At 38.4% G+C, this 13,757-nt stretch overlaps 1 protein-coding gene across 1 annotated transcript in view; it reads right to left on the bottom strand.

Moving 5' to 3' along the window:
• The window catches only part of LOC107696948 (histone deacetylase 7-like), a 99,905-nt gene extending 86,563 nt beyond the window's left edge, over window positions 1–13,342 (bottom strand). Inside the window, exon 1 of the mRNA XM_016497520.1 lies at window positions 13,092–13,342. Within this exon, the coding sequence (XP_016353006.1) occupies window positions 13,092–13,110 (19 nt within the window). The 5' untranslated portion in view covers window positions 13,111–13,342. The remainder of the gene's footprint in view (window positions 1–13,091) is intronic.
• Window positions 13,343–13,757: the final 415 nt, after the last annotated feature.

Raw genomic sequence — 13,757 nt, 5'->3', positions numbered from 1 at the left:
CGTGGGAGGAGCAGAATTCCAAGAATCTTGGAAGGGATTCAAGATCTTGGAATTTTAGGATTTGGAACTGATTTCAGTTCAGTTATTTCTGCTTTATTGGTTTTTCCTCAGGTGCATTGAAACCTGACACGTTTTTTTTTTTCTTTTTCTTTGCAAGCCCTGCAAAAAAACCATGCATGGGAGAAGTGGTAAAGGTTAAGCATAGAGTTGGGGAATCTTTTCATTCATAATGAATGCAGTGGTGATTCACACAAACACCACTTGCCACGAGGAGCCACGTGACGAGATTTTACCGCTGTCATGTGCATTTTACATAAAATGCCAATCTTTGTGGTTCTGTTAATAGACTTGTACCTTAATCAGAGTCTTCAAAGAGAAAATTCACACTGAAATGAAACTTCTGCCATCATTTACTCACTCGTATGTCATTTCAAACCAGTATGACTTTTCCTTTCATACACAATAGGAGACAAATCTTCACACCGCTCTTTTCCATACAATGACGCTTCATAGTGATCACAGTGGAAGTGTGAATAAGTTTTTCAGTGAACAACAATAAAAACTGCAGTCATCACATTAAGCTATCATTTTTGGTGAACTGTCTCTTTAAGAGCTTCATAATCGTTCATTTGGCCGGGTTTATTTGGCAGTAACTGTGCCTGCAAATATACAGGAGTGGTTTAATTTCACACCCTTTCACACCCTGTTTTGTGTAGTGTCTGATTTGTATTTTCTCATAACTAGCTAAGTTGCAAATCCTGTTTGTTTTTCTAAACTGTTATTATTGTTGATATGCACATTATATATAGATTATGAAATGTATTTATTTATTTGGAAATATAAACAGTAATACAGTGAAGTGCTGATTAAAGATTACTGAATATTTCAGTTATTTCATATATATATATATATATATATATATGTGTGTGTGTGTAATACTATAAAAAGATGTATGCAAACTATGTTCAAATTAAAAAAACAAATTAACAATTTTATTCAGCATTTAAATGACCAAAATCAGTAAAAATCAGTGACAGTACATAAATACATTTAAAATAAAATAAAATGAAAAAAAAAGATTAAGGTTTCCACAAAAATATTACGCAGCACAACTTTTAACAACACAATAATAAATGTTTGTTGAGCAGCAGATCAGAATGATTTCTGAAGGATAATGTGACACTGAAGACTGGAGTAATGATGCTGAAAATTCAGCTTTAATCACAGGAATAAATTACATTTTAAAATATATTCAAATAGAAAACTGTTATTTTAAATTGTAATAATATTTCACAATGTTACGGTTTTTACTGAGTTTTGGATCAAATAAATTCAGCCTATCTCTCCCTCTCTGTCTCTTTATGTATATTACACAATGTGTAAATACTTTTAGTGATTCAGTACAACAATGAACATTGTAGCTAGGTTAATCATTATTATTAAAGTACTGTGGGGAGTAACTAGTTACATGTAATGATGTTATGTCATTTAATTACAAAATAAATGTTAGTGTAATCAGTTACAGTTACTGAGAAAAAAATGTGTAATTAAGTTACAGTTACTTATGACAACGATTACAAAGGGGGTTTCATCTGAATACTTTCTGTAAAAGCTAGGCTATGTTGAATAATATTAATTTGTTGCTTAGCCTGTTTTTTTTATGTGATCTGCCATTTAAAGGCCATTTAGTAAAGCCATGCTAGTCTGATGCTTTTGATTGGTCAGCCAATCACTGAAAGCTTTAGGCCACAACCTGTCTGATTAACTGATTAACAGTCAAAAACATTTGTTAGAAATTTAGAAAAGTAATCCAAAATGTAATCAGTCACTTTAATAAAGTGCAAACATAGTATGAAGGTCTGAGGTCACGCTGTGGCTGCTTTTATTCTGATGATACTCAAACAGGCTGTTATCACATCATGAGCCTTTAACTCAAACACTGAAGCTAATGAGTGCAGTTGCACAACACAGTGTCCACTTAAACACACGCATGCACTCATTATCAGTGACGCACAGGTCACTGCGCTGGGTTTCTGGTTTTGGAAATGATGGCCAACAGTCTTGCACTCTCTTTTTTAGTAAACAATGAAGCACAATGCCTATAGAAAAGAAAGAAAAAAAAACAGGATGAGGTGTGAAGAGAGGCATATATGAAGTGTTTCCACGCTCTCTTTCCAGTGTTTTTGGGTATGTTGGTAAGTGTGGGCAGCTCAAAGCGTATCGCTGCGGTGCTCACAGTTCAGTTACTGCTGCTGGAAACCATTTATGTGAAAATCACCTACTGTACATCAGAGACCACCAGCACATCAATACACCAGTCTGTACTACATTACAGCATGGAAAAAACATAGAACGGACAGAGTGAGGGGCTTTTCAAGAAACATACACTCAAACAGTCCATTTGTGCATGCATATATATATATATTCTCAGTTTGTTCTGTTTCTTCATGTCATTGCAGACAGACTGGATGATGATCAGATCAGATCTCTGTGTGGAGCAAACAAAAATCTCACTGGATTATTACAGTTAATAGTAAAATGAATGCTTGGAAATGTAAACTGGTATTTCCTACTGACACACTACAACAAAAGATATAAATAACTGGCTTGAAACCATTTTTAGAAAATATTAATGACCCAAGACTTTTGTACTGTAGTGAATAAAACCTTTACTTACAATAATGCACGTTCAATGTAAGTCAGCGGGGAGTCATTCTAGAGCATTTGAAAACACTTTTTTGTTTGTTTGTTTTTGTTTATGCGTTTTCACAAAAAAAGTGTTATTCGAGCTGTAAATTTGTACTAATTGTCATTTTGAACAGCTATGTTTGCTCCATCTTTGTAGATAGTTATATCATGTCCCTTTCTTATGTGTAAAATATTATATACTAACATTTATATATAAAACATCATATATATAAAACAATTTTGAATTACAAAAAGAAAAAAGAAAAAGATATGGCATTAATGCAAATAAGATGGAAGTCTATGAGGCAAGGCACTGCATCAGAATTAATGTTACAAATAAACTTAAGATATTAATAAATATGCTATTAACTTGTATTGAATCTAGGACATTCCTTGCAATATGATGGATTATGGACTGGAAACAATGGTTTGTGGTTAAAAATGTCTTGATATATTTGTTTCTTACAAACACACAGTTTTCGCTTCACAAGGCATTAACTTATGGACTGGAGTGGTGTGTGGATTACTTGTGGATTATTGTGATGTTTTTATCAGCTCTCGTTCTGACGGCACCCATTCACTGCAGAGCATCCATTGCTGAGCAAGAGATGTAATGCTACATTTCTTCAAATGTGTTCTGATGAAGAAACAAACTCATCTACATCTTGGGTAACCCGAGGGTGAGTAAATGTTCAGCTAATTTTCATTTTTGATGACCTGTTCCTTTAACTGCCAGATGGGGTTTCAGGAAGCAAGAAGTATTGTGTTTTTCTTTGAGAGACGCAATTTCTTAAATTCCCTAAAATTGTCTCTAGAGAGATTTACAGAACGCTTCGAGACAGATATAAATATGGGAACCTCTAGGTTAAAATGAGGAACTCCACAAAAAGACTAAATTCAGGGAAACGGCCGTTTTTTTGTTTTACTCAAAGAAAGTGTGGTAAATGGAATTTACAATAAAAGGAGTCCATAAATCATTAGAATAAGAAAACATAGTGAAAGAAGACACAGATAATTCACTCTTTGCCCTAATAAAACCAGTCAAATAAAAACAAGTATGATGGAAAAAGTTGTCACCATAAATGCATTCATATGGCTTTATGAGGCACAGACTTTCCCGAGTGGAAACTGTAGTGAGATTTCAGTTTGCGGAGCGATATGGATGGTGAAAGAGCTCGAGGCGACACGGGGTACTTCCCAGCAAGCTCTGAGGTGGACGTGCTGTACCGCCACTGACAACATTTGACATCAATCGACAGCGGGCCCACCTTTTTCAACAACAACAATCCCGAAGAGGTGGAAAGAAAGGCTAAAAATAAACCCGGGCTGTGTCTCTACTCGTCTTCGCTCTTTCTCGTCCTCTCTCTCGCTAACGCTCATCAGCTCCTTTCAGTGGTTATACTGCGAAGTCGTCCCTACCGTATTTCAGTTCTGAAATCGGTCACACACAGGAAAAACACCTAGTAGCTGCTTTATTGAAAGACAGAGCTTGAAATCGTTGGCCAAGCCAAACAACAGATCAGTGAAAGGTCACGCTTACATTCTTAGGGTTTGAACCAGGTGCCACTGCTTCTTTTAAACTTACAATTTAAGATGCACCTTTGAGAATTCTAGATCCAAAGAAGAAGAAGAATCATCATCATCATCATTATTATTCTCTAAAATTCAGAAATTGGGGACAATCAAATGTCATATAATAATATAGCTGAATTTTTGCTACATGCTTGTGCATTCATGATGACAGCCTTGATGAAACAATCAAACAAACAACAAAAGATTCCTCAATTCTCGACAGCTATTAATTTACATATTCTGAAGCTGTTTTGTCTGTATAAGGTTTTTAATTTGGCTATATGGTTCTCTGAAACAGTATTATTTAAGTATAATTCTGTTTTTGATTTAATTTAGTTAAAGTTTTAGTAATTTTGTTGTAGATTTTTGTCATTATTATTATTATTATTTAAATATGTCTACATTTTGTACATTTTTAGTTTTAGTTTATTTAATTTAACTTCACTGTAAAAAAAAAAAACAAAAAAAACTGTGACATTTACGGTAACATACCGGCAGCTGTGGTTGCCAGAACTTCACTGTAAAAAATATGGTAGCAACGTTTTAGGTTTTACAGACTTAACTTAAATTCACAGTAAAATACCATATTTCATTAACTGATGTAATGTTAATAAACCAACATACTGAAGTGTTAATATCTGTTTTATACCATTGTAATGCACTGATAACCACCAAAAACTGGTGGTGATGAGAAAGTCACATGATGAACCAAAGCTCATCACAAACAGCTTTTCTACGATCTGAGGAGGCCAATACTTATATATAGAAGGTGCGCAGTGTCATTCACACAAACACTAAACCCCATCATGGTGACACACATGATACTGAAATGATACAATAAACATTCATTTAACAACATTAGATGTAAGATTAAACCCTAATGTACACAACTGATAAGAAAAAACTAAGAAGAAACGTTATTTCAACAAAAAAAAAAAATACATCAAATATGAAGGGTCATGCAGGGAATTCTGGGAGTGTCATTTTACTGTTTTTCACTTCCAAAAAAAGTCATTTTAACAGTATTTTACTGTAATTACATTTATTCACCATACATAGTATGGAAACTTACTGTTAACCAATTAACAGGTTTTTACTGTAGCATTTAACAGTCTTTTACGGTTAAAACCACAATCATTTTTCACAGTGTTGTTTATCTTGTGACTTGGTTGACTGACTGTCTTGCTGTGAAACATTCACACATTCATCTGTGTGACTCTATACTGAAGTACTGAAGGCAGCAGGGCCTCAACATCAGTGACAAGCATGATAATGAACAGAGCTCAACTAACCAGAGAATCTGTAAACACACACACACACACAGGTTTGTTTTTGTGAAAAGTGGGGACATCCCATAGGCCTAATGGTTTTTATACTGTACAAACCGTATATTCTATTGCCCTACACCAACCCTACCCCTAAACCTACCCCTTACAGGAAACTTTGTGCTATTTCAGATTTTCAATACACTCCATTCTGTGTGATTTATAAGCGTTTTGAAAAGTGGGGACATGGGGTAATGTCCTGAAAAGTCACTTTCTCCTTGTAATACCTATGTTATACCTTTGTCATTATACAAATTTATGTCATTTGTCACAAAAACGCGCACTCACACACACACACACACACACAGACAGACACACACACAGGCGCACACACACACACAGTCCTGATTTAAGAGCTGGTGCAAGTGTCAGGATCCCCATGAGCGCCTGAGGGTTAGGAAACTCTTCCCTTTTCTCTTAATTAGCTCACTAGAATAATTTTATTGCCTTTTTCACAAGGATATGTCATAAGCTAAAAACATGCTTCAGAATCCTTTTTAATAAAACTCCCATGAATTTACACATTTTTTTTTTTTTTTTTTTTAAAGGGTACTTTCTAATATTCAAAAGCAAAACGGAACAGAATTTTCTATTTTGTGATTAATTTGCTCCCATTACTTCACATTTTATTCAGAGGAGGCGATTTCTATTTTCTGTAAGGGTCAGATTTTTCAAGAGGTATGCTTGGCTCCAGAGGATCATTTCCCTCTAGGTCTAGGAGAACTAAATTGACCGCATCGATCGGATGGCCAGACTTAATTACCTTTGATTTTCTTCAGATTACTTCCTGTTCTGAGAGTCATCGGTCATCGTTAACGAGAGCGGCTTGTTTCGTAGAGCGGCTTGTTTCGTAGCGGTGGTTCGGTTCTATCGCCAATAAACATTCATTTAACAACATTAGATGTAAGATTAAACCCTAATGTACACAACTGATAAGAAAAAACTAAGAAGAAACGTTATTTCAACAAAAAAAAAAAATACATCAAATATGAAGGGTCATGCAGGGAATTCTGGGAGTGTCATTTTACAGTTTTTCACTGTAAATTATACAATGACTTTTTCTTTTTCACTTCCAAAAAACGTATTTTTAACAGCATTTTACTGAAAAATCACATTACATGTAATTACATTTATTCACCGAATATAGTATGGAAACTTACTGTTAACCAGTTAACAGGTTTATACTGTAGCATTTTTACAGTCTTTTACTGTTAAAATCACAATAATTTTTTACAGTGTAGTGATACTGAGAAATACTGCCTTTAATATTATATTTTTATTTAAAAAAAATCATGTAAGTTATTTTACTTCTGTAATGTGATACATATTCAAGTGAAAAAGACCTGAGCACATCTTGACAAATCCTAATTGCAATGCAAAATGTCCAAATGTAACTACTGGCAAGGTTTTAGAAACATTGCATCACCCACAACAGCAGCCTTAGCAGTTATTTGTCCATCGGTCAGGAAACGTTACACGAAAACGTATATATTTGTATCTTTAGAATAATGTGTACTGATGAATTGTGCACAATAACACCAGGATCATGTATTTAGAAAGAAAACAGTGTAAATTTTGACTTGATAGCTCCACATGCATTTAACACCATGCATATGAAACCTTTTATAAAAATGTTTACAAAAGTATGTCAGGGACTTTCAGTCCAGAATGTTTGTCCAACTTGAAAATACTTTTCTGATGTCTTTGCACATGAGGATACGGATTAAATGGAAATCAACAAGGAAAAAATATGTAATTACCTTTTTTTTATTCCGCTGGCGGAAGCGGACTTCCATATAAAACCGACCTGCGGTTACACATGAAAACTTGAGCCATACCTGGTCTGAAAGCTTACAGTAGCTTTAACGTTACGAGACTATCTGTGCAATAAAAGCATGGTTTGTTATGATTTCACAGCATGTTCATCATGAATCAGAAAGCTACAGTAAGGATTTCCCTGGAAATAATTTATTAATAACTGGCCATTCCATGTGTGTTTTTCCAGGAAAGGTTTGGCCTGCCATCGGCAGGTTTTTCCCTTCTGTGTTCGACATTTGTTTAGTAACTGATAAGGAAGCGCAAAACATAATAACGTCCTCTAATTGAGAGAAAAAGTGTGAGATGGTGTTGACATTGAGATGGTTACCAGACAAGTAAGTTTGCGCTTATGACAAATTGAACCTATGAGCAATGTAATTACTTACAGTATCTTGGTAATACATCTCAGAGGAAAGTGCCTAATAGAGATTTCAACTTATTTCAGATGTTCCTCCAGAATTTCCTTAAGTTAAAAATGAAATATCTACTGAGACAGCTCTTAACACACAGAGTACAGTGCTTTGAAAATGTTTTAGCTCAGACTCTGACAATTTGGTGAAGAAACTCAGTTTATTCATATTGAGATATCTGACCTTTGATTGCAGACCAATCGCTAGATGAGAAATGCAAACAATACAACACATACAATGATATGTGCACACAATATACAGAATAAACCAATGCTACTGCATTACAAAAGGTCACCAGGTCACTGGATAAAATGACAATCACAATGCACGAAATTATTCAGCATGCACTTCCTGTGTAACTCAACATATGCTGAAAGGTGGAAACAAACACCTAATGCTCAACAGGAAATTGATCGAAGGCAAACCACCACATGCTTGACGAGTAGTTCATGTAAACTGGGTGTCTTATTTTGTGGTTTGAAAGCATAACAGAGACAAGAGGCTTTTCCATGCACTTATTTATAGACGTTACCTATTTATTCAGTTCACTGAAGTCACCAGAGGAGGGCATCAAACACATGACCACATCTGAGAGGAACCTTCGCCACGACGCTATAAACAAACCACTCATGTGGATAATCCCAAAATTGTCGAGGACGAAAATAGTTTTCGCATATCCTGCTCAGTATGGAGCTACACTGTCATGCCATGCTCAGAAAATATTCCAGCAATATGTCCAGGCGGCTTGTGTGGGTGATTGCAGCTGATGTGTTCTGAAAGGTTAAAAAGTTTTTGTGCCACCTACTGATGCCTTTCCATTCCATTTATCAAATGGATTTATGAAATCAAAATTCATCTGAAAGTAATGAGAAAATAGTATCACTCCGCTTGCACGTTTGTTTAGTACTCATGAAACCGTGCAGATGGGCTCTTTTGGGCTGTTGACGTTGATGGTGTGGACATGTGTCTGCGTGTCTGGGAATGGAGTGCTTTAAGGATCGATCTTTGTCTGAAAGGATGTGCAGTCAGCTGACCTCTTCACCCTCTTGACCTCAGGGCTTCATGTGAGCCGGCCTCTGGGAGAACATGATGATGAGAGATCACGTTTCCTGTCACCATTTCCAGGGCTGACCGGATTAATTAGTGGTGCTGCTAAGACAAGCATCACTAATGCTGTTGATCATAGGGTTTCTTTCAGTAATCAAATTGATCATTTTTGCCTGAATGTTGAAAACAGGGTGAAACAGTGTGACAAAGACTTGGGAGAAAGATTTTTGAAACAGGTCAGTAAGCAACTACCCAGAACACCAAGCAACCTCTTAACAACACCCCAACATCAACCCAGAGCCCCTAGCAACCACTTAACAACAGCCCCAACATCCACCTAGAACACCTAGCAACCACTTAGCAACTCCCTAACATCCACCCAGAGCACCTAGCAACCACTTAAAACACCCTAACATCCACCCAGAGCACCTAGCAACCACTTAACAACACCCCAACATCCACGTAGAACACCAAGCAACCCCTTAACAACACCCTAACATCCACCAAGAGCACTTAGCAACCACTTAACATCACCCAAACATCCACCCAGAACACCTAGCAACCACTTGACAACACCCTAACATCCACCCAGAACACCTAGTAACCACTTAGCAACTCCTTAACATCCACCCAGAACACCTAGTAACCACTTAGCAACTCCCTAACATCCACCCAAATCACCTAGCAACCACTTAAAACACCCTAACATCCACCCTGAACACCTAGCAACCACTTAACAACACCCCAAAATCCACCCAGAGCACCAAGTAACCACTTATCAACTCCCTAACAACCACCCTGAACAACTAACAACCACTTGACAACACCCTAACATCCACCCAAAACACCTAGCAACCACTTAAAACACCCTGAACACCTAGCAACCACTTAACAACACCCCTACATCCACCCAGAAAACCTAGCAACACCCTAACATCCACCCAGAGCATCTAACAACCACTTAAAAATGACCACATAGCAACACACTAATATCCACCCAGAACACGTAGAAACCTCTTAACACCCTAACATCCACCCTAATATCCACTCAGAGCACCTAGCAACCACTTAACAAGGACCAACTAGCAACACATTAATATCCACCCTGAACAACCAGCAACCACTTGACAACACCCTAACATTCACCCAGAACATCTAGCAACCACTTAACAACACAATAACATCCATGTTGAACACCTAGCAACCATCCAGAACAGCCTAACAGCCACTTAGCAATTCCCTAGCAAATATTTAGTGATGCCTTCACAACACTGAACACCCTAGCCACCATTTGGCAACACATGAACTCTCACCTAGAATACCTTAGCAGCATATTTGTTTGTCATTGTTTGAACACAAACCCTGCCCCAAACTTATGCCACTGGCCTTCAAGCTTTCTGATTGGCTAACATGTGTCAGATTCTCATTTGCTGTTTACATTTGATTTCTCAAGACACATATTTCATACAGTATCTGTCAGGAAGTATGGACATTTTATGCAAAGTATTCCAAAACAAACTGTTTGCAGCCATTTTATAGTTGTAGTTTTATTTTAAGTAACAGTCTGTGAACGCCTAAGCCGATTGTATCTTTGCTACCTAAACAAAGAGAGCGATATCAGTTTGCAGCATGTGGCGGTCCAGATGGACGGGCAGTTCAGTACGGTTGCCAACAGCTGGATGATCCGAGAGCTGCCCTCAACACTACAGTGATATTCCCAGTGGATGAGAGGATGGATACAGGACAAGCCAGCGGCCGAACAGAGAGCAACACTTCCTGCTCAGGACAGGAAAAGCTACCGCTACTCGGTCTTATCACTAATAGCACAGGCGCTCCAGAGAGACAAGGGTACAGCAGAGAGCGGATAATGAGAGGAAGAGGGTTTTAAATCCGTGTGTAAATAAATACCCCTCGAAACCTGGGAATCTCAGGCCACTTGAGACAAGCTTGATCGCTCTGAAAACACAGACCATACAAAGAGCAAATCTGACTTGGGTTTCACGTTAGTTCAGAAGCTACCGGGTGTCTTGCATTCATGTCAAATTTCCATGGTTTGGTCTTCAGGGATTAGGACATGCTATTCATTGACTACTTCAGCAGAAACTTGCAGCACACATAACCAGAGCTTCTCCCTTTAAAGTTCAAAACTAAAGACTTCAACATATTACATGTTTACTTCCCAATTTTGATGTTAAAACGGGCATATCGCATAGACAAAAGCGAGCAGCCGTGAAATTTTTGGGAAACAGGCGTCTACATCAGTCTGAGGGACAAATGCATCACAAGGCTGGCCGCAAGGCCACTTCCTCATGGATGTGAGAAGAGGGCATTTCCTCCCAAATCTCCACCATTGGCTCTGCCATGTCCACAAAACGATCAAATCCTTGAAAAACTCTCAATGAATGCATCTTTCAGTTTCAATGAAGAAACTTCTTGTTATTTAGTCCATGACGAGGCAAAAATACGGTAAATTATCACTCATTCCAGTTCTAGTCACTTTTAGTAGGCAAAACCTGGTTTTATAGCCTGATGACACCTTTTTAAATCTACTGGTGCGTTAAAGGTCACATATTGTACACCTTTCTGGAGTTTTATTTCAGGTTTTGATGTCCTTAAAAATATATATTTGCGGTATCAGTACCAAAAACCATCTCAATATATTTTTTACAGCTGCTCTCTCAGGAGCTCTGCTGAGAACAGGTACTTTATGCAGGCTGTGTGCAGTTTACTGTGGACTGACTGTTTTGAAACGTATATGGTAGTTACAAAGCACCTAGACCTCAGTTATCATGAAAAAAAGCCAGGAAATTTCAGTTTTGACAATATGGGACCTTTAAAGAGCCCAAAACCAATACAGTCATCTGAAGAACTTATAATAACCCTTTTAGTCAACTCTTGAAAAGTGGACCTTGATAAGAAGAAGCAAAGGATCCTTTAAAGAAATTTTAAGGCCATACATGGCAGCAGATATGCAGTGTTATTCCACCCACTCAGAAAACACACACCATCACTTTATCCTCCCTTTCTGTTTCCCAAACCCAAAATATTACAAATCATGTCCAAGCCATTTAAAGCCTCTCGAGAGTTCTCTTGTCTCTTGTTAAGTATTTGACACAATCATATCTGACACAAACATTCAGAGACAAGTGTGGACTTTTGTTGAAATATGCATCTAAATGTATTATAAATCTATAAATGTATTCTGTCACATGTATCTTGTAGCACTGATTGGTGGGTTTTATGACAGTTATTCTATAATTGTTATATAGACAGAATTATTTTACATGTTGCATTAATTACATTGTAATAACATGATTCATAGTCCACAAATTCTAGTCACTTTTGGTAGGCAAAACCTGGTTTTACAGCCTGATGGCGTCGTTTTAGATCTACTGGTGCGTTAAAGAACCCAAGCCAACACAGTCATCTGAAGAACTTATAATAACCCTTTTAGTCAACTCTTGAAAAGAAGCAGCTAAGGAACCTTTGAAGAACATTTAAGAGAGTGCATGGCAGCAGATATCCAATCTTATTCCACCCACCCAGAACACACACACCAACCATCACTTTATCCTCCCTTTCCGCTTCCCAAACCCAAAATATTACAAATCCCATCCAAGCCATTTAAAGCCTCCCGAGAGTTCCCTTGTCTAACATCTCGAGACATCTCTCATTTTGCCTTTTCTAAGTCATGGGACTGTCATTTATCCCAGACTGACACAGATGCACATATGCCGTCTGACTCACTTCAACTCAGGGTCGGTCTGTTTTCAATTTTTGCACCCCTCCACCCATAAAAAGAGACGTTACCTCCACAAACAACAAAACAAGTGAAGAAAACAGCTTGCATGCTGCTAAAAGTCCCCCTCCTTTTAAGACGCACACCGAGGCAGCTAACAAAAGCCACTCTCCCTGAGACTCCTAAACTCTTATCAGCGCTTTCCTTCCCCTCTGCGCTAGAGCGTGGGTGTGCGGAGGAGAAAACCTGCACCCACAAACAACAGGAGGAAGCCAGTAATCGGAGTCGAGGCACTCCGAATGATCCCAGGCAGCGGGGGAAGAAAGACAGCCTGAGAAAGCCTGACAGGAAAGGCTCGGATGGGACCGAGATGTCACAAAACTCAGTCGAAACTTGAGGGAAAAGTTCTAGAGACCTGAAGCGCGCTCTTGATGATGCTTCCTGTCAAATCAAACAATAGCAGAAGAGAGGGATCTTAAAACAGACACTTACCAGCAAGTCGAGCGTACATGCAGCGTGTCGGGCTCTACAGCGTCTCTATGTCCATAATATAATGTCTCACGGTGTCCAGGTGTCCACAACAAAAGACGTGAAGGAGTGAACACGGGAGGGCAGGAATGTCAAGGCTCTTAGTGAAACAGCCTCTTTCTGTTTCCTCTGTTCATTTAGAGTCTACTTACACTAAGTTGGCAATGCCTCTTTGCGGGAACAACTTGTTTCACGATTCCCCAAATGTCTGAAGCTGCAAGCGGAGGAAGAAAAGGAGAGAAAAGAGAGAGAGTGTCAACTTAACCACTGATTTCTAGTCGTGTCCTCTTTTGGAAGGCCAAACAAAGTAGTTTCGCTTTCACAGCGTCACACGCAGCGGGCTAGAGTGAGCAGAGGCCGGCTTGAGTGAGCGGCGGTGTGATGGCCCCGGGCTGGACTCTGCTTCGTCAACGGTGAAAGCCGATCCGGTGATCCACAGCGTGATGTCTGAAGCTGCAAGCAGAGGAAGAAAAGGAGAGGAAAGAGAGAGAAGAGAGAGTGTGTGTGTGTGTGTGTGTGTTTGGTGCTGAAGGGAGGGCTGGGGGGTTCGGGGAGGTGGGAGGGACACGCTCTAAAGAGGCCGGGGCCATCTATGCCAGACAATAGCAGGAAAATGAACATCAGACGCTA

The sequence above is a fragment of the Sinocyclocheilus anshuiensis genome, unplaced genomic scaffold (assembly GCF_001515605.1).
Source record: "Sinocyclocheilus anshuiensis isolate Anshui unplaced genomic scaffold, SAMN03320099.WGS_v1.1 scaffold130, whole genome shotgun sequence".
Lineage (NCBI taxonomy): Eukaryota > Metazoa > Chordata > Actinopteri > Cypriniformes > Cyprinidae > Sinocyclocheilus > Sinocyclocheilus anshuiensis.
Note: the sequence above shows the minus strand (reverse complement) of the source record. Positions and strands in the feature narration are given on the sequence as shown.